Raw genomic sequence first — 19,072 nt, forward strand, 5'->3', positions numbered from 1 at the left:
CTTGTATGAATTAAAGTCATTTAATATAATTTAAATGTGCATTTTCTACCCCAAAACGCAGACTTTCGACAACCTGATCGAGCGATTTACTTCTTTTTGGTGGTTGAAACCCCATTCTTATAAACTTTCTTTTATAAGATATCTTATCTTATAAAAGTTATAAGATATCTTATAATTTTTAAAGTTATAAGATAGCTTATAAAGTATATAAGATATCCTATAAAACATATAAGATATCTTATAAAGAAAAATATATAAGAAATATCATACCTTTTATAAGGATATAAGATATCTCGCAAACGTTAGAAGGTATCTTATGACTTATATAAGATATCTCATAATGGGATATCTTTGAAGAGGAATAAATGTAAAAACAGCGTGCCATGTATGATTAGGTATTTTCGTGAGAGAATTGAGAAATCTTATATATCATGCATTTAAAAGGATCACAGTTGATAATTGCAGAAAAATTATGTTAGAGAGAAATATTGCAAAAAAAAAAAAAAAAAAAAGAGAAAAGAGAAAATATTTTTTAAAAAATCGCAGTCTGGTAAAATCTCTCACCAGAGGGCGTACTACGCTACGCTACAACACCTCTGTCAACGTTTAAGTAGGCTCACAAAAACAACGAATTAACCTTTTAATTCGCTCAAATATCTCACATTTACCATCCTCTGCTTTTAAAAAATTCAAACAAGTGTTTGATTTGCTTAGGTATTATCATTACAGTTTGATATGCTACATATAAGTTAGTTTTAGTACATTCTGATATACTTTTTAGACGTTGACAGAGGTATTAGTGGAACGAAGCGGGAACGATAACTCTGGGTAGAGCTGGTACTAACGGCCTTTCGGCTTTTGACCGTACTGCATTTACCGCCTGTCTGCGCAATATACCGGAAGAGGTAATAATAAACATTCACAACGGTTTACCGTTTAGTTGATAACAACGAAATTTAGAATTCCATCTACAAGATGGATAGAAGTTCCATACGTTACGAGGTGGTAAGTATTGAGCTGTAAGATGTACTAGTTTATACTGACGTTAATCTTATTGTCATAATGGTCATTAGACATACGGTACAAGAACAGAATGTAGGTATAAGCAGCCGCCATTGCATTTTCTGCAGGGAGGAGATTATTGATCAGATCTTTGATATTTCAGCTTCGTGAAGATGAAGCCAGCGCACCAGCAGAGCCTGTGAATCTTGTGATGATAGTTCCGCCTCCGGAGTATCCAGGAAGTGAGGCATATGGAACAGGTATTGTATGTTTAATAATGTCCATGTCTTGGTATTCATGTCAACTAACATAAATTACAAAGAACCATCTGAAGATTGAGATGAGAATTTCCTGAAATTTTTACTTAGTATGAAATATCATATCCAGCAGTTCATGGAAACAGCGGAAACACTTAATACACCAGGGAATTATTGAAAAACATGCCCCAAAACTGCTGAAAACACCTTGATATCATTAAAACTTAATGACATGACATGGTATTAGTACATACTTACTCAGAGCTCCAGATAATTTTTTACCACAAAGCGTATTTACCCCCTGATTTTCAAATCAATGAGTATTTTGCTTTTCAGAATAAATTTCATAAACACCAAACATACAAAACTATTTGTCATACTGTAAATTAAACTGTTATAACTGAGAAACTAAAATATCAGTTCGAAAGTCTTAATATTTTGTGTCTTTCTATAGCATTTTATCTTAAAATTTAGATGAACCTAATTCTGCCCATATATTTTTGCACTTTGTTTTCACTAAAAATTACTGTCGGGATTCCCCCTCACCAAGTACTGTTATAACCAAGAATTGGTTTTCTTCCATCTGTGTAAAACGTGTGCATTGGTAAATAAATACGTGATTCCCATTTTAAATGCTGCAGGAGCAACCTATTCTAACCCGTATCCCCACGGAACCGGTCTCGTCCGAAGGACTGCCCCATTTAGTCACCTCTTACGACAAGCAAGGGGTACTGATGACCTTTCAGTAACAACTTAGTTTAACGTAGTTCCACACTCCTGTGACGTCATAAGATTTTCCAAAGTCAATAATTTAATGACTGGAACATAAATTTTGTTGGAGTCTTTTTCAATAGTTATTGTAAAAAATCTTGTTAGCCATAAAATATTTCAAAAGTCTTAGTTATATTTGAATAGTCAATAATGTGTTTCAAAATATTGAATCCAAGGACAATAACTCTGTTTTCATTAAATTATTTATCAAGTCCATTATGCAGTAAATTTCCTATATTTTTCACAAACATTTTACCAAGGTGATAAGGAATTATTATCTGTGTCTTTTCATGTAATTACATAAAATTTTAATCCATCAGTGGTTTTGAATAGCTCAGCTGTATGGTGCCAGACTTAGGATTTTTATTGGGGTATACATACTCTGGAAGCTATAGATTTGAAATTATTAAGGAAAGGTATGGATTTTTTTTCATAAATAACTATAACAGATGTACATCTACTAATATAAACAGAAAAAATGATATGTAAACCATGCTATAAGGAAGTTGTGTCCATATTAGTTTGTTTTTTAAGATTTTGGAGAATAAGGCTAATTCAATAATTTTGCACTTATTATACTAAAACTTGATGAACATATTGAAAATGACATGTGTTATAGTTATTGACATGTTTCCTGATAGATAAATACAATTTAAATTATTATTTCTTTTTAAAATAACAACAGATAACTGTTTCCAATGAATTTCATAAAAATCTACATAGGGGTACATGACTTCAGTAGTGACTGTAATGAAAATTAATATGGAAATCCTTAACTAATTTGCCTTTTTTCATTACTCTGAATGTTAATCTATTGATTCCAAACAAAAAAATGCTACCTAAACCCCAAAAATTCAGGACTAAGGACCCACCTTAAGTTTAACGGAAGAAGTGTATATCGTTTATCCAGTGACAATTTCTGTGTCATGTCTGTAGCAACAATTGATCGTCTACGATTGATAATATAAGTTTTTATGTACTTTCATGGTTTGAAACTAACTTGAAAACTTTGGTGGCCATGTGGGCTATACTGAACCTTGCAATTATAGGGGCCCACATCAAAATTTAGTCGCCCACTGACTAGAACATGTTTTATTTGAAAAGTATTTTCTTGTTTTGTTATGCTGTTTGGTTTATACGACATGCAACCGGCAACAAACAATCGGGACCCTGTGATATTTGATGGCATTACAGAAAAGAGTATCACAGTGAATACAGTAAGACAAAAAGATAACGGAAGTTTGAAATCATGGAAGACCAACCGACCATGACACGACACCCCATGCCCCTTGCGTGCGACATGCATGTTTCCCAGCCTTTTTCTCGAAGAAGAAGTATCAAGTATTAACTCACTATATGAATAAGTTACATCCACTTCCGCATTTTCTAGCCACAGTCGGTTGGTCTTTCATAATTCCAACAACTGTTGTCTTTCTGTCTTATTGTAATTACCCTGATACTCATTTCTGTCAGTATTTTTTGCTTCTTGGGTTCACTGACCCCATTTATAAATCGCCACATTGTTGGTAATTCAAAATCACTTAGACGCTTTGCAGAGAAGTTATTCTAAAAGGTAATTATGAAGTGCTTTGCAGAATTTTAATTCGCCCACTGGCGAGTCGGTGACTATTAATTTCAAACCCTGACTTTCAACCGCACTCTACCTGTTTATTTAAGAAAGAAGTAAACAAATAGGCTTATACAGCTGTTTTGAGTTATCTCTAAGCCATCTTTCAATTTGTCTTTGTCGTCTAGACATTTTTCATGGCGATTATTTCACGTACTAAAATCAAGCGCTGAACTAACCTATAAGTTGAATAAAGTTTCATTCATATTTGTAGAAAATTGAATGAATAATGGCTAATTTTCATCACCACATAGGTTCTCCAAATACTATTTATCAGTTTGGGAACACTTTCTCTATAGCAAGATGTTCTCGCTAAAACAGGATTTATCCCTCTTTAGCAAGAAAGTAAACAGTACGTTAAACAAGTGTTCTGGTGTTTTGATTGAAAATAATGGCTAATTCTGTGCAATACTGAATAAGTGCGACACACTCATAACCCCTATTGAATTTAAGGTTACATGGCCAAAGGTCAAGGGTTAAATTGGACATAGTAATATATTGTCTCCTATATTATAAGAATCATTTGCTTGATTGACATTAAACTTGGTACACTGGTACAGCATAAGGAGTAGATGACCCCTATTGATTTTTAGGTCACATGGTCAATCCACTCTGGACGTAGGAAGATATGATCTGCTCAATATTTTCAATTGGTTTGGCACTACTATCAATTAAATGATGCATATATGTATAACCCTTTTCAATTTTGCACCTTGAGGGGCATATATCTTGTATAAGGTTTATGTGGGAGTGTGGGCTTTGTCCCCTGGTCCACCAATAGCATCTACATGAAATCACAACCCTTACATCCAAGTTTACTTTGGTCCCCTTAGGCTTTAAAAACAAGATCCACTCTTGGCAATTTCATTCATGTGTGTTTAGCATGCAATAACATAATTGATCATCATAGGATAGTAAAATCCGATAGTTATCATTTACTCTTTTCCTTATATTGTAGATGCTTCTAACCAGAAGCTGCCATCCTATACCGAGGCTACAACTTTGCCAACCTATGAGGAGGCAGAGCGCTCAAAATTCCAGGAAGTCCATGGAGACACTGACATTAACATTGATAGTCAAGATGTATGCTTTTTAATAGATTGCTGTTTTCCTTGATTTGTTAATATTTTTAGGTCACCTGCATTACTCAGGTGACATACTGCTATTGGTCTACGTCCGTCGTGCACTAACAATTGCAAACTTCTTGATAACTACCCTTCCAATAATAGATTGAAATAATTTTCAGATTGCCTTTTAAAGTTACAAGTAATTGTGAACTGCAATGGTTTCAATACAGAATTCGGAACAAAATTTTAGCTTCAAACTCGTACTTATTCAAAATCAAAATTACAGATAATAAGAATTGTACCTTCTGCCAGATAGAAGAAGAAACAATTGAACATTTGTTTTGGGAATGTGATCGTGTTCAACATTTCTTAAGAGAATTTGAAGGTTGTTTTGAACATAAAACCAATCTTCAAATATCAATAACAAAAAATAGTTTTATTTTTGGATGAAAAGAAAATTATACAAAATAACCTTGTTCTTTGGCTGAAATATTATATACACTATGAGATGTAAAGGGAAGATACTGAATGTAAATGCTGCGATATTTCTAATGAATACATTTTATGAAACTCAGATACATATTGCATATAAATATAGTGAAAAAGATAAGTTTGACACCTGCTGGAACCGCTGGAATCAATTATTGAATGTTTTTTTATTATTATTATTGTTGTTTTCAATATACATGACTTGTACATTTAAAAGCCACTCAGGCTGATGTAACATATGATATGGATTTTAGGCTAGCATGTAATATTCTCTATGTAATACTCAGGTGACTGATAAGGCCTGCAGGCCTCTTGTTGTTGTATACTGAATTTTATATTACTATACTGTAAGATTCAATAGACCCTGTCTGGTATTGAAAATAAGATATGATTCAAAATTTGTTAATTTTAGGAAATTGCTCCACACGAGGGTCGATTGTACAAAGCTGCCACGCTTGGCACCGATGGCATGTTTTTGTGTGCCTTTGTCAGTAAGTACAGAATTTTCATAAAAGATAATACAGTGAAACTTCTCCAAACCGGCCCCTCAGAATACCGGTTCTCCCTGAATATCGGCCGATTTTCAAAGTCCCGGCAGAAATCTTAACATTTCCTTACAAAGAAAGTCTTACAAAATCGGCCACCCCTGAAAACCGGACACCGGCCACTTTTTAAAGTACATTTGTTAACAAACATGTGTAATTTACCCTTAACATACTGGCCACTTTTTGAAGACAAGAAAATCTTGGCCAAAGGTTAATTAAGATCCTCCAGGTGTGCAAATTGACTGACCAACTGGCCAGGTATGAAATTATCCATTGGAGGTGTGAAAAACACTAGTGGCCTCTTCAATTTCTATTGTTTACCTGTGCTGTCAATCCTGTTAATTGACACTTAGCTAATCCAAGAGACCCTTCCAAATTCTGTACAAAATGTAAAAAAAACAGTTAGGAAATTATTGAATGAATACCATATCAAACACCATATTGTTTCACCATACTTTCGTATGGATATAAGGGGTAGTTGATAAAGAACAAACCCATGACTGTTAATGATAATTATTAAAAGATACATTAATTTTCTTGGTTTCCATGGACTTAAAATTCCAAAGAAATATTCAAATTACAATTTCATATTTACTACTGTACTTTTTAAAAACGTTTAAACAAAATTGTTAATGACATAAGCGATTAATGTAAACAGAGTTTTTATAGGTAAGAGGAATTCCAATAATAGGCCTCTGTGTTTTCTTTATGTATCCTGTTATAGATTTTCAGTTTAAAATTAGATGATTCCAGCGAGAATATTTCTTGTAATTCATAATTATCTTTAGGTGCAAGCGGACTAATTTGATCTCCACCGATAATTGATCATAGATCACCAGATCAAAGTGAACAGTACCTACTTTGTGAATATTGAGATAAAATGTCTATAATTGCTAAATTCTCGGTATACCGGCCATCCCTCTAAACCGGCTGTTTTTTCCGGTCCAAGAGCCGGCCGGTTTAGAGAAGTTTCAATGTATATCTATTACAGTATTGGTAGTTACATCAGTCAGGTACAATTGATATTTTAACTAAATTGGAAGCAATTTGGATTGTGAGATCTGTTACTGTATTACCGTATATATTCGCCTATGAGTCGGATTTTTGGGAGTTAAATTTTGGTCCAAAACTCTATGTCTGACATATAGGAGTGTCGTAAGAAGATTAGTATTTTTCTGGACGGCGTGATGTATAGCCTAGTACTTTTTAAACAACAAAAACATGAACATAATAAATAAAATAGTAACTGTTTAATTTGCTGAGAATAAAAAGTGAAATATCGATGTCATATCCCAAAACATTATTGGAACATGGATAAATTATAAATGCAGAAGAGTATGATATGAAATTGATTTGTTGGGGAAAAATATAAAATATCAGCGCATTTCTCAAATTATTATTTGAAACACGGATAAAAACATTAGAGCATTGATATGAATTGTTAATCGATTCTTGAAAAAAGTAAGACCGGCTTATAAATGGGTCAATGGCAATTCCCTCCAAAATAACCTAAAAACTATACAACTGACTTATAGGCGAACCGACTTATAGATGAGTATATATGGTAATAGTTAGTTCATATTTCGACTTCTCACATTCATGCCGCAGGTCTTAATGGGTTGAACTTTTAACCCAAATTGTGCCCGCAATGCAAATTTTAATTTTGAATTTGTAGTATGAATTGTATTTTAAATATGACGTGTATTATGCTTTGTGTGTGTTGATAACAAAGTTGATATATATATTATATAAATTTATATATGATATCACAGATTCGATTGAGTATACTTCATTAGTTTCTTTACTTCTTCAGGAGTATAGTGATTATTGTTTAGTTACTGAGAAAATAAGCAATATTCATTATACTCCATAAAAGTAGTAAAGAAACTAGATTATACTTACTCGGCTTTGTGGTATGCAACCTTGACCTTCTTTCAGAACAGCAAGGTCATGTTAGTCATATTCGTGTTGAGGTAAATCCATGTTTGAATTCATGTTCAGTTATGACAGCACCCTTTGAAATTTTTCATGGGAATAAACATTGAAAAAAAAAACCCAGCAAGACTAAGGTCACTCAGGGCCTTTTGTTTATTTGAAATTTAATGTTGGAGGGAGGGTACATGATTCCTCCCACAGTTTCAAGTGAGGACCTTATTTTACAGTGTTTGTATGGGTATTGAAGATATTCATGGGGCAAGGATTTTTATTTTCTTCAAACATTTTTTTTCAGCTTTATAGATCATAGATTAAATGGATAATATTACAATTCTTTAAAGTAAGAAGGAAAGTCTATTGATGACTGATGTTAAATTATTAAACTGAGGAACACTTCAGCTTTTAACATCAACATGGTAGGTGGCAACATCAACATGGTAGGTGGCAAGTATGATATTGAATGAATAAGCCTTAATAATTCCTAGAAGAAATTTCATACACGTCTGACATAAGTGTGAATAGAATTGAAAGTAAAGGACATGGTTGTGTTTACCTGTGTAAAAAATCATAGAACTTTTGCCGTTGCAGTTCGAGCATAGTACATGCGTCTGTCACTTTAATATTTTTGACACCCACCTGAAAAATTCTGAAGACTAGTTAAATATGATATAAAGAAATATATTTTGACAAACTCCTGTACTTTGGTTTAAAGGATCTTGTGGTAAACTACAGAAAATATTACAGAAATCTCAAGAGGAAAAAAAATATTAAAAAAGGTCTGTCTCATGGTCCTGTTATGAGTTAAATTAACCTATTCTGTGCAACTTTTTAGATAACTCATTTACTCAGGTGACCTATTGCAATTGGTTGTCGTCCGTCGTGATGCGACATGCGTTAACAATTGAACATTTTTAACTTCTTCTTGATAACTACCGGTCCAATTCTTTTCAAATTTGGCATGAAGCATCTTTGGAACAAGGGGGACATAAATTGTAAATTTCAGGAGTCCAGCACCCCTGGGGCCCTAGGGGCAGGGCAAAAACTGCCCAAAATTGACAAATTTTCAAAAATCTTCTTCTCAAGAACCACACATGTTTAAGAAAAACTAAATGCATAGTGATGTAGAACAAGAAGGCCTCTATCAATTTATCAAAATTGTAAATTTGATGATCCCAGGGGTAGGGGTTCTGACCGCAGGGTGGGACCAAACTTGGTATATAGTGTTTATGTGTAAAACACTTAACTAACATCTTCTTTAGTGCTATTGATACTAAATTGAAAGTAAATAGATATTTAGAAAGAACAGGTAGTCCTTTACCAAAATTGTAAATTTGATGATCCCAGGGGTGAGGCCAAAATGGTCAGTTATTAAATGTAAGAACAATAGACATTTTTAACTTCTTGATAACTATCATTCCAATTCTTTTCAAATTTGGTGTAAAGCATCTTTTGGACAAGGGGGACATAAATTGTAAATTTCAGGATTCCTGCACTCCTGGGGCCTTAGGGGCAGGGCAAAAACTGCCCAAAATTAACTAATTTTCAAAAATCTTCTTCTCAAGAACCACCCATGTTTAAGAAAAACTAAATGCATAGTGATGTAGAGCAAGAAGGCCTCTATCAAAATTGTAAATTTCATGATCCCCAGGGTAGTGGTTCTGACCCCAGGGCGGGCCCAAACTTACTATATAGTGTTTATGTGTAATACACTTAAATAACATCTTCTTTAGTGTTACTGATACTAAATGGAAACTAAATGGATATTTAGAAAGAGCAAGTAGTCCTTTACCAAAATTGTAAATTTGATGATCCCCAGGGTAGGGCCAAACTTAATATACAGTATTTTTCTGTAAGTTTGCTGATACTGTATAAAATCTAAATGCATACTTAAGAATAACAGAAAAAGATGTACAAAAGATTGTTATTTTACAACCCAGAGTTTTGACTGTAGGATGGGTCCAAATTAGTCATATCTTTTAATGTTAATATGCCTGTTATATCATTTAAAACCTTTCATCAGTGTATGCTTTTTTGAGAACATTGAAGTTTTAAGAACACATCTTGTTTTATACTGTTGCTGAACATTAGAATTTAGCTTAGATATTTAAAACAGGAATTTTAAACCTATTGCAATTTGTTTTCGTCAGTCGTCTGTCGTGCGTTAACAATTGAACATTTTTAACTTCTTCTTAATAACTACCAGTCCAAATTTGGTATAAAGCATCATTTGGACAAGGGGGACTTAAATTGTAAATTTCAGGATTCCAGCACCCCAGGGGACCAAGGGGTGGGGCAAAAACTGCCCAAAATTGACCAATTTTCAAAAATCGTCTTCTCAAGAACCACACACATGTAAGAAAAACTAAATGCATAGTGATGTAAAGCAGGAAGGCCTCTTCCAAAATTGTAAATTTCATGATCCCCGGGGTAGGGGTTTTGACCCCAGGGCGGGGCAAATCTTGTTATATAGTGTTTATGTGTAAAACACTTAAATTGCATCTTCTTTAATGCTATTGATACTTAATTGAAAGTAAATAGATATTTAGAAAGAAGAGGTAGTCCTTTACCAAAATTGTAAATTTGATTATTCCAGGGGTAGGGGTTTTGGTATCAGGGTGGGGCCAAAATGGTCAGTTATTAAGTGTGTGAACAATAGACATTTTTAAATTCTTCTTGATAACTATCATTCCAATTCTTTCCAAATTTGGTGTGAAACATCTTTGGAACAAGGGGAACATAAAATGTAAATTTCAGGATTCCTGGGGCCTTAGGGACAGGGCAAAAACTTCCCAAAAATGACAAATTTTCAAAAATCTTCTTCTCAAGAACCACACACATGTGAGAAAAACTAAATGCATAGTGGTGTAGAGCAAGAAGGCCTCTACCAAACTTGTAAATTTCATGATCCCCGGGGTAGGAGTTATGACCCCAGGGCAGGGTCTAACTTGTTATATAGTGTTTATGTGTAAAACACTTAAATAACATTTTCTTTAGTGCTTTTGATACTAAATTGAAACTAAATGGATAGAACAGGTAGTCTTTTACCAAAATTGTAAATTTGATTTTCCCCTGAGTAAGGGTTTTGACCCCAGGGTAGGGCCAAACTTAGTATATAGTATTTATGTGTAAGTTTGCTGATACTGTATAAAATCTAAATGCATACTTAGGAATAGCAGAAAAGGATGTACAGGTGACTCTCGATAACTCGAAGTTCAAGGGAGCTTGATAAAACTTCGAGAAATAGAGAGTTCGAGAGATCGAAATTCGGAAATTGAAGGTCCGTCGGTATGGTTCAGATTTTACATTAACCGGAATGTATACCAACAGAGATGTTTCTCAAGGTTTCAATAAACTAAACACGATGTGTGATGGCATGATTTAAATTAACTCACCTGAATTAATGCAGATTAACATAGACCAGCACATATGATGTCATTTCTGATTGAATCCCTCTCTTTACAGTGGCATTCTTCTTTAACTGGATTGGGTTTCTGTGTTCTATATGCCTGTTCAACACGATAGCTGGGCGATGTGGTGCCTTGTCAGGACTGGGACTCTCCATTGTCAAGTGGATCTTTATTGTCAAGGTTTGGCCCATTAATTATAAACGCTCTACATTACTCCTCTATATTCATTTGTATTTTTATAAAGATTTTAGTATCTTTTAATAAATATGTTTATAGAAAGTTTATTCAGGTGACTCTCGATGGCACAAATGAAGTGCCACACCCTTTTGAGCTCACCTGAACTGTAAGCGCAAGTAAGCTTTTCTGATCACCTGTTGTCCGTCTAAACTTTTTACAGTTTTAGCTCACCTGAGCTGAAGGCTCAAGTGAGTTTTTCCGATGAAAATTTGCCCATTGTCTCGTCAGCGTCATTGTTGTTCTAAACTTTTCACATTTTCATCTTCTTCTCCAGAACCATTGGGCCAATTTTAACCAAACTTGGTACAAAGTATCGTTGGGTGAAGGACTTTCAAGTTTGTTCAAATGAAGGTCCATACCCCCTTCAAAGGGGAGATAATCACAAAAATGCAAAAACAGGTTGAGGTCATTTAAAAATCTTCTTCTCAAGAACCACTGGGCCAGAGGAGCTGAAATTTACACGGAAGCTTCCTGACATAGTGCTGATTCAAGTTTGTTCAAATCATGGCCCCTGGGGATAGGATAGGACCACAATAGGGTATCAAAATTTTACATACAAATATATAGGGAGAAAATCTAAAATCTTCTTCTCAAGAACCACTAGACTAGGAAAGCTTCCTGACATAGTGCAGATTCAAGTTTGTTAAAATCAAAGTTTTACAAGGAAATAAATTGGAAAAATCTTTAAAAATCTTCTTGGGCAGAAGAACTGAGATTTACATGAAAGCTTGCTGACATAGTTCAGATTCAAGTTTGTTAAAATCATGGCTCCCAGGGGTAGGATGGGGCCACAATAGGGACTGAAGTATATATGGAAAATCTTTAGCTATGGGCCAAGGTGGCTGAGGTGAGTGATGTGGCCCACGAGCCTCTTGTTTACTTCCTCTCCAGAATCATAGGGCCAATTTCAACCAAACTTGGTGAAAAGTATCTGTGAGTGAAGGGCTTTCAAGTTTGTTCAAATGAAGGGCCATACTCCTTTCAAAGGGGAGATAATCTTAAAAAAATAGGGTAGGGTCATTTAAGGTGGCTCACTACACCCAGAGATAGTTTCTCAAAGCAGTACAAATTGATTTAATCATAAAAGATTTGATTATATACAGTAAAATATCTCTATCGAAGTCCAAGGGACCTTGAAAAAACTTCGAGATATCCGGGGGTTCGAGATATCCAAAATCGATCTTGGATATTTTTTTTGAAGGAGGAGGATATTTGATGCATAGTATGGGATTTGCATTATAAACAAAAACCCTGTTGCCGTTTCTTATAGTTTAATACAAGTTGATAAATTAATATTGTGGAATTTCAAAGACAAACATTTCGTTTTTTAATATATATATATATATATATATATATATAAACATCCAATTGAATTCACAATGTGTTTCAAAATTAAGATGATCGTGCCTGTATGCTTACTTTAAGTTTACTCATGTCCAGACTCGAATGGGATGTAGTTATTGCGTTGTAATGAAAGAACCTATCACGTAAGAAACAAAAAAGACGGATTTAAAAAAAAAACAACTTTCAGATGTTTATTAAATAAATTTTCGTGTTTTCTCTGTACTAGTTTTAATGATGAAGCGTGTATTATTAAATGCATTATCGTTATTAAGAGCATTACCTTCAAGCGTACTTTGACAATTTTGTGCGTTTATCTAACCCACATGTTAATGATAGAGCGTGTCATTCAAAACACCATCCCTGGAATCGGGTGTGTTAGTTCATAATTGGCGGTGAATTTTAGTCGTTATGTTGGAAGGCTTCACTAATCACCCAAGCTGTTGAACCATTTATTGCGACCTGGGTCTACTCGAAAAAGACGAATGTGGATTAGCAGTCATTAATTATAATTGATGTAGCCGCGGGTGTGAATGTGTGACTTAACGATGCCAGGTATGGTAAGCAGAGTGGAAAATTGACTGCACTTCGAGATAAACCAGGTGAATTTAGGGTATGGGACCTTGAAAATACTTCGACATAAGCGGAGTATTCGAGATTACCGTGTTCGAGATATCAGAAGTTTTTTTAATCATTTATATAGGGAAAACGGCCGGGACCGGCGGTCGACTTCGACTCAAGCGGGGTATTCAAGATAAACCATATTCGAAATACAGATATTTTACTGTATAATAAGTAGATATGCCAAAAGGGCAGAAAATATGCAAATTTGGATAAAAACATGATTTTCAAAAAAATCATTTCAACACATATGCACAAAAGACTGGTGGATTTGAACTTGAGATCTACTGTTCACCAGCCCAATGCTTTAACCACTGGGCTACAATGTTTGATAAACAAATCGATCGATACAAATAATTTCACAAAACATTTAAATCGCCATTTTGTGATGTAGTGTCATTAAGAGTATAAGCTTTAGTGTAGTGAGCTACCTTAAAGAACCGCTAGGCCAGAAGAGCTGAAATTTACTTGAAAGCTTCCTGACACAGTGCAAATTCAAGTTTGTTAAAACCATGACCCCTGGGGATAGGTTGGGGCCACAATAGGGGATTTTTACATACATAAGTTTTACATACAAATATATAGGGAAAAATCTTCCTCTCAAGAACTACTGGGCCAGAAAAGTTTACATTTACATGAAAGCTTTCTGACATAGTACAGATTCAAGTTTGTTCAAATCATGGCTCCCAGGGGTAGGACGGGATCAAAGTTTTACATGCAAATATATAGGGAAAAGTTTTAGATATAGGCCAAGGTGATTCTGGTGAGTGATGTGGCCCATGGGCCTCTTGTTCAAGTGGTGATAATTAAGAATTAGTGAAGAATATTTTTCCCTAGAGAGCTCTTGTTTTGCAGCTGTGTTTTATATTGCCTGCATGATCAGTTTTATATGAGATGTAATCCACTTATCCCTTTTCTCTTTAGCACAATAAGTGGGCCAGTAATTGGGCGGATGGCGACTCCTGGGTCTGGTGGCTACTGCTTCTGTGTGGTAAGGAACAGCTTCATGTCAAACTAATTCTGTGTTTTGTAACACAATGTTCGAACAGAAAATTTAATTTTATAAATAAAAAATGGATGAAGATTGGCAATATTACATTTATACCACACTTGTAATCAGTGATTCAGATAATATTCAGTTAAAGTGCTGTTACTTTATTATCCGAGTTAAAGAAGATATAGTAACACAAGTATGTTTGTGATGGTGGGTGGGTGATGGCATGCATATATAATGCCAATATAAAATGCATCAAGTTTGATTTTGCATTTTTGGCCATGTTGCACAACTCCTCTCACACCTCTAACTTGACATTCCCCAAACTTTGTACAGTTGTTATGGACACATTACACATTACATAATTGATTCTCTACCACAAATACTTTTAATAGTTGATTTTTATTTCATCTGGATCCATGTACTGCTGTCTTTATGATAGATAACATTTCTGTTCTTGAATCGATTTTTAAACACTCCCAGTTATGAGTGGATGATGCTCTACTTTGTGGTGCTGAAAAGAAAAGGAAACCTGATTATTAAATGAAAACAAGGATCTGGGTGATTGTATGTTGATATAAAAATTCCAAATCTGAACAAAATATTTTGATAAATTCCCCATCTAAAGGGATCCTGGACCCTGTCCCAAAAACTAGTGACAGCCCTGGTGAAAGTTACAGACCAGGAAGTACATGCATGTTGGATTGATTTTTGTTAGCTCTTCTGAGCCGAAGGCTCAAAGAGCTAATCATATGGCCATATGTCTGGCGTGCGGTGTGCGTAAACTTTTTGGGAAAAGGGCTATATCTCAAGAACCCCTTGGCCAATTTTTGTCAAATTTGTCACAGGGTATCCTTGTACTAAAACTAGGGTTTTGACCCTTTAACAAAAGGAGATAATTAGGAAAATGCAAACAAAAGTATTGGTTGCCATAAAATTTTCTTCTCAAGAACCACTGGGCAAATTATCACCAAACTTATGCATAAGGATGAGGATAGGTTATAGATAAAAAATTGTTCAAGTCATCATCCTGGGGCAAAGGGTGTGGTCTCGGGGTCACTTCAAAGTTGACCTTAAATTTTGTTTTGTTAAAACTTTGATATTTTGCTTAGTATAAAGACTAGGATCATCAAATTTTGTCAGTTGATGCATCTTAGGACTTAATATCATGTTGTCTCAAAAGAAGGTCATGGTGACTTACTTTTTGAATTTCGCAGGTAATTATTATTAAATGGATTTTGATGCATATCTTGGACACTTTTGAGCCTATGATCATCAAAAGTTGTGAGTTGATGGATCATGGGACCTTGAAGTGCTTCATGTGAAATGTCACCATGACCTACTTTTTGAATTTTATGGCTAATCATTTATGAATACATTTTAGGTTGTTATTTCAGATACCGAGAGGTTTAGATTCATCAAACCTTGTAAGTTGATGCGTCTAGAGGCCTCGAAACATATTTATAAAAAAAAAAAAAAAGTAGGTCACAGTGACCTACTTTTTGAATTTTGCAGACATTCAAATTTCACATTTTCAATTTTAGATGCATATTTTGGACACTATGAAAGCTAGGATCATCAAACTTTGTCAATTGATGCATCTTGAGTCTTTGGAGTGTGTCGACCAAAAAGTAGGTCACTGTGGCCTTCTTTTGGAATTTGACGGCTATATTTGAATACTTTTTGACTTGTCAGTTGATGCATCTTGAGTCTTCAGTGTGTCGACCAAGAGTAGGTCACCGTGACCTACTTTTGGACAGTTACATTTAAATTTTCAGGTACTATTTGACTTAACATCATCAAACTTTGTTAATTGATGAATCTTGGTTAGTGAGAATTTTTGCCTGTTCTACAATGTATCAGAAGAGCGATTCTAGGCCCATGGGCCTCATGTTTGGATAAAGCTGTAATTTGTGTAGCTCTCCAAGAGATAACGGAAATAAGGTAAAAAAATTTTTTTTACTGTATTTCAGATCTTTTGAAACAAATGTTTGGGGAATGTCCGTTGTAACCACCACCATTGCAATTAGCACGACCTGGTAGTTGTGTGTTGTAAATCAAAAATAATTTCGAATGAATTTTTACTTGTAGGAATGCTGATTTTCTTACGAGGAGCTATTCACTACATCAAGACAAAATATGAGTGGAACCAGATTCAAAACAGCCTGAGAAATAGAAATTTGTTCCTGTTTTAGTGTCGAAGATTTCCACATTGTTATTGTTGGGGTTTTTTTTTGTTGTTTTTTTTTTTATTTACTCATAGTAGGAATTTTTATTAAGTTCATCCATCATATTGTTTTGGTGCTGGTTAGTCTCCATACATGAAGGACACATAAAGAATACATATAGTTATTTAATCAGTCTCGATGCTTATGTGATGTATGTTTAATGTTGAGGACAGAATTAATGTTCTGTTCTAAAGAGGTTTGCACCTGGGTTTTGTAGTATTGTCATATTCATTCTTTGAGAAGTATATTTCGAATTTCTACATTGTGGGGGAAATCATGAAATTAAAGAAAAACTGTGTTCATAGTGCTACAGTGTGATAAACTTGACCTTCTTGCACTTAAAATTATTATATCTGTTGATGTCAACAAAACATAAGCAACACAAATCAATTATTACAGGAAATACATACTCATGTCTTCTATTAAACAATATACATGTAGGTAAAAAAAAAAGTTTAGTGCAAGTAGATTTGAAGTAGAAAATGACCTTTCTGCACACAAATATTTTGAAAAACATCATCTAGAATTTATAAGAGTTTATTAGAACATACTAGGGGTATTGTCAATTTTTTAAAAATTGTACATCAGATGCACTCTTAATGCCTTAAAATCAATAAGAGATCGAAATTTTGAATTATTGGTCAAAGTATTAAATTTGCATCCCAAATTTCTGGTAAATTGATATAGACGTTTTTAAAAATCAGTGTTCTGTTTGGAAAGATATATCAACCAAATTAATGAATATAAATAGTTTAATTGGTTTGAAGTCTCTGCGACTTGTATCATGAATTACAAAACTGAAGTACATCTCTAGGGGTATAGATATTGACGATACACTGGATAGAACAGAAAAGTCAAATCTCGCAGATTTTGAGTATCACATTATGTAGTCTTTTCCAAACCCTTTTAAAATTTGATTTGACTTAAAAAACGGGATGGATTTAAGTGAATAGTATATCATATGTGTGAACAAATTAAATAAGTATTGAACCAGTACCTATAAAGTTAGAGTGTCCTGCATGGTTGTGCTCAAAAGCTGGAGGTTCTTATTTTTTCCAGAGAGGAATACTTGTTATAAATTTCGCTGTAAATATAACTTTTTTGATTGTTGGACGTGTTTTTTTGTTGTAATTTTTGTCTGACCCTTGATTTTGAACATATTTTTGATTTTTGGACATGGTTTTTTGTAATTTTTGTCTAACCCTAGATTTTGAACATATTTTTATTAATATACGCTACACTAAATAAAGTGACGGATTTAGAAGAAAAAAAACTTTACAGTTTGATTGCATCATCAATTTTTCAACAAGATTATTTGCAGATGTTGGGTATATATGACATGTTGGTGTCTTTCCTTTCAGTGTTGAATTGTAGACGTCACGTGGTATGTAGAATGGCAAAAAACATTTTAAAGCTTATTTTACAAAAGAAAGTAGTTAACCTTAAAATGATATTTATAACAGTATTTGTACTGCAGTTGACTGTTTTTAAACCTTTGTGGACCATTTGTTTCTTCAGTCTTTCAATTCAAATCTTTACATTTGTTGTTCCCCATGCCTGTTCATTATATGTCATTTAGATGAAGTAGTACATTGATGATGGATTTCACTGAAGTTTAAATTTTGAATTATTTAATATGTATATGCTAGCTTTCACTCAACATACAGTGTATAATGTTTAATGTAGCAAGGAATTTTTAGATACATAATAATGTAAATGATAGATGCTGAAAAGGACGTCAGACAGTCAATTTGTGAATTAAGTACTGGGTACTTCTAAGTGTCCACCCCCTCTTAGCTGATCCAGTGTTTCAATGGATTCCCAACAAGCTTTACTTTTTCAAATAGAGTTTTTAAATGTCTTCTTCAAACTGTTGAATATTTACAAATTTGGATAGGTATTATCTTCATTCTGTTAAGTAATCTGCTGTTGCATACTGCTTTAATTTGGTAGTTGGTAATTCATAGGTTTATAGATGAAGTATTGTTTTATCCACATGATTGGCCAGTATTTGATTGTTTTAAGTAATATACGTAAAATGGATATTAAATCACAATACCTAAAAATAAAGGCATTTACATGAGGACAATATAGCTTGTTATGTTTCTCTATTCCTAGCTTTTATTAACAAACATTTTGTTTACCTGTTTACAGGTTTAAATCCTCATTAGTGATATGGTATGAAAGGAGATTGAGTTAATGTTAAAACATTTATTTATTGTAATCCAATGGATGAAAAGAATAATATATACATTTATTACATGTTTTGATATCTTAATTGTTTTGTTAAAATTTATAGAGAGTATTGCAGGCTTTTATTATGCCATAAAAGAATAGATGTAGATTATTTAAACTCTAAATATGTCCTCGTTCTTTGCTTCATTCACTTGACCAAGGAATGATCTTGGGCAGGCATATTTCCAGATATTCAATGACGAACAAATATTGCAATATGATTAAACAACTGTTGTGTGGACAATATGTAAATTTCGATTGGATGTGGTAAGTGTTAACAGAAGGAAGGAATATATTCAAATGTTGCAGCAGCTAA

The 19,072-nt window shown here is 33.8% G+C and overlaps 1 protein-coding gene across 2 annotated transcripts; it reads left to right on the forward strand.

Moving 5' to 3' along the window:
* The first annotated feature begins 845 nt into the window (after positions 1-845).
* LOC125679346 (NEDD4 family-interacting protein 1-like) lies at positions 846-18,612 on the forward strand. Of its 2 annotated transcripts, XM_048918502.2 has the most exons (7): positions 846-1,005; positions 1,166-1,262; positions 4,616-4,740; positions 5,626-5,704; positions 11,156-11,280; positions 14,224-14,290; positions 16,385-18,612. In XM_048918502.2, the coding sequence occupies exons 1-7, from the start codon at positions 976-978 to the stop codon at positions 16,486-16,488; spliced, it is 627 nt and encodes a 208-aa protein (XP_048774459.2). In that variant the 5' UTR covers positions 846-975; the 3' UTR covers positions 16,489-18,612. The 2 variants fall into 2 exon arrangements, with proteins under 2 accessions (XP_048774459.2, XP_056013202.1); XM_056157227.1 differs by having other exon boundaries at positions 873-1,005; positions 14,224-18,612.
* The last annotated feature ends 460 nt before the right edge of the window (positions 18,613-19,072 follow it).

This window comes from Ostrea edulis, chromosome 2 (genome assembly GCF_947568905.1).
Source record: "Ostrea edulis chromosome 2, xbOstEdul1.1, whole genome shotgun sequence".
Lineage (NCBI taxonomy): Eukaryota > Metazoa > Mollusca > Bivalvia > Ostreida > Ostreidae > Ostrea > Ostrea edulis.

Excerpts from the sequence above, each read along its gene's own strand:
- LOC125679346 (XM_056157227.1), top strand. The coding sequence starts at position 976 with ATGGATAGAAGTTCCATACGTTACGAGGTG. Across the intron at positions 1,006-1,165 it reads GTTCCATACGTTACGAGGTG|CTTCGTGAAGATGAAGCCAG; the intron begins GTAAGTATTGAG and ends TTGATATTTCAG. Across the intron at positions 11,281-14,223 it reads AGTGGATCTTTATTGTCAAG|CACAATAAGTGGGCCAGTAA; the intron begins GTTTGGCCCATT and ends TTTTCTCTTTAG.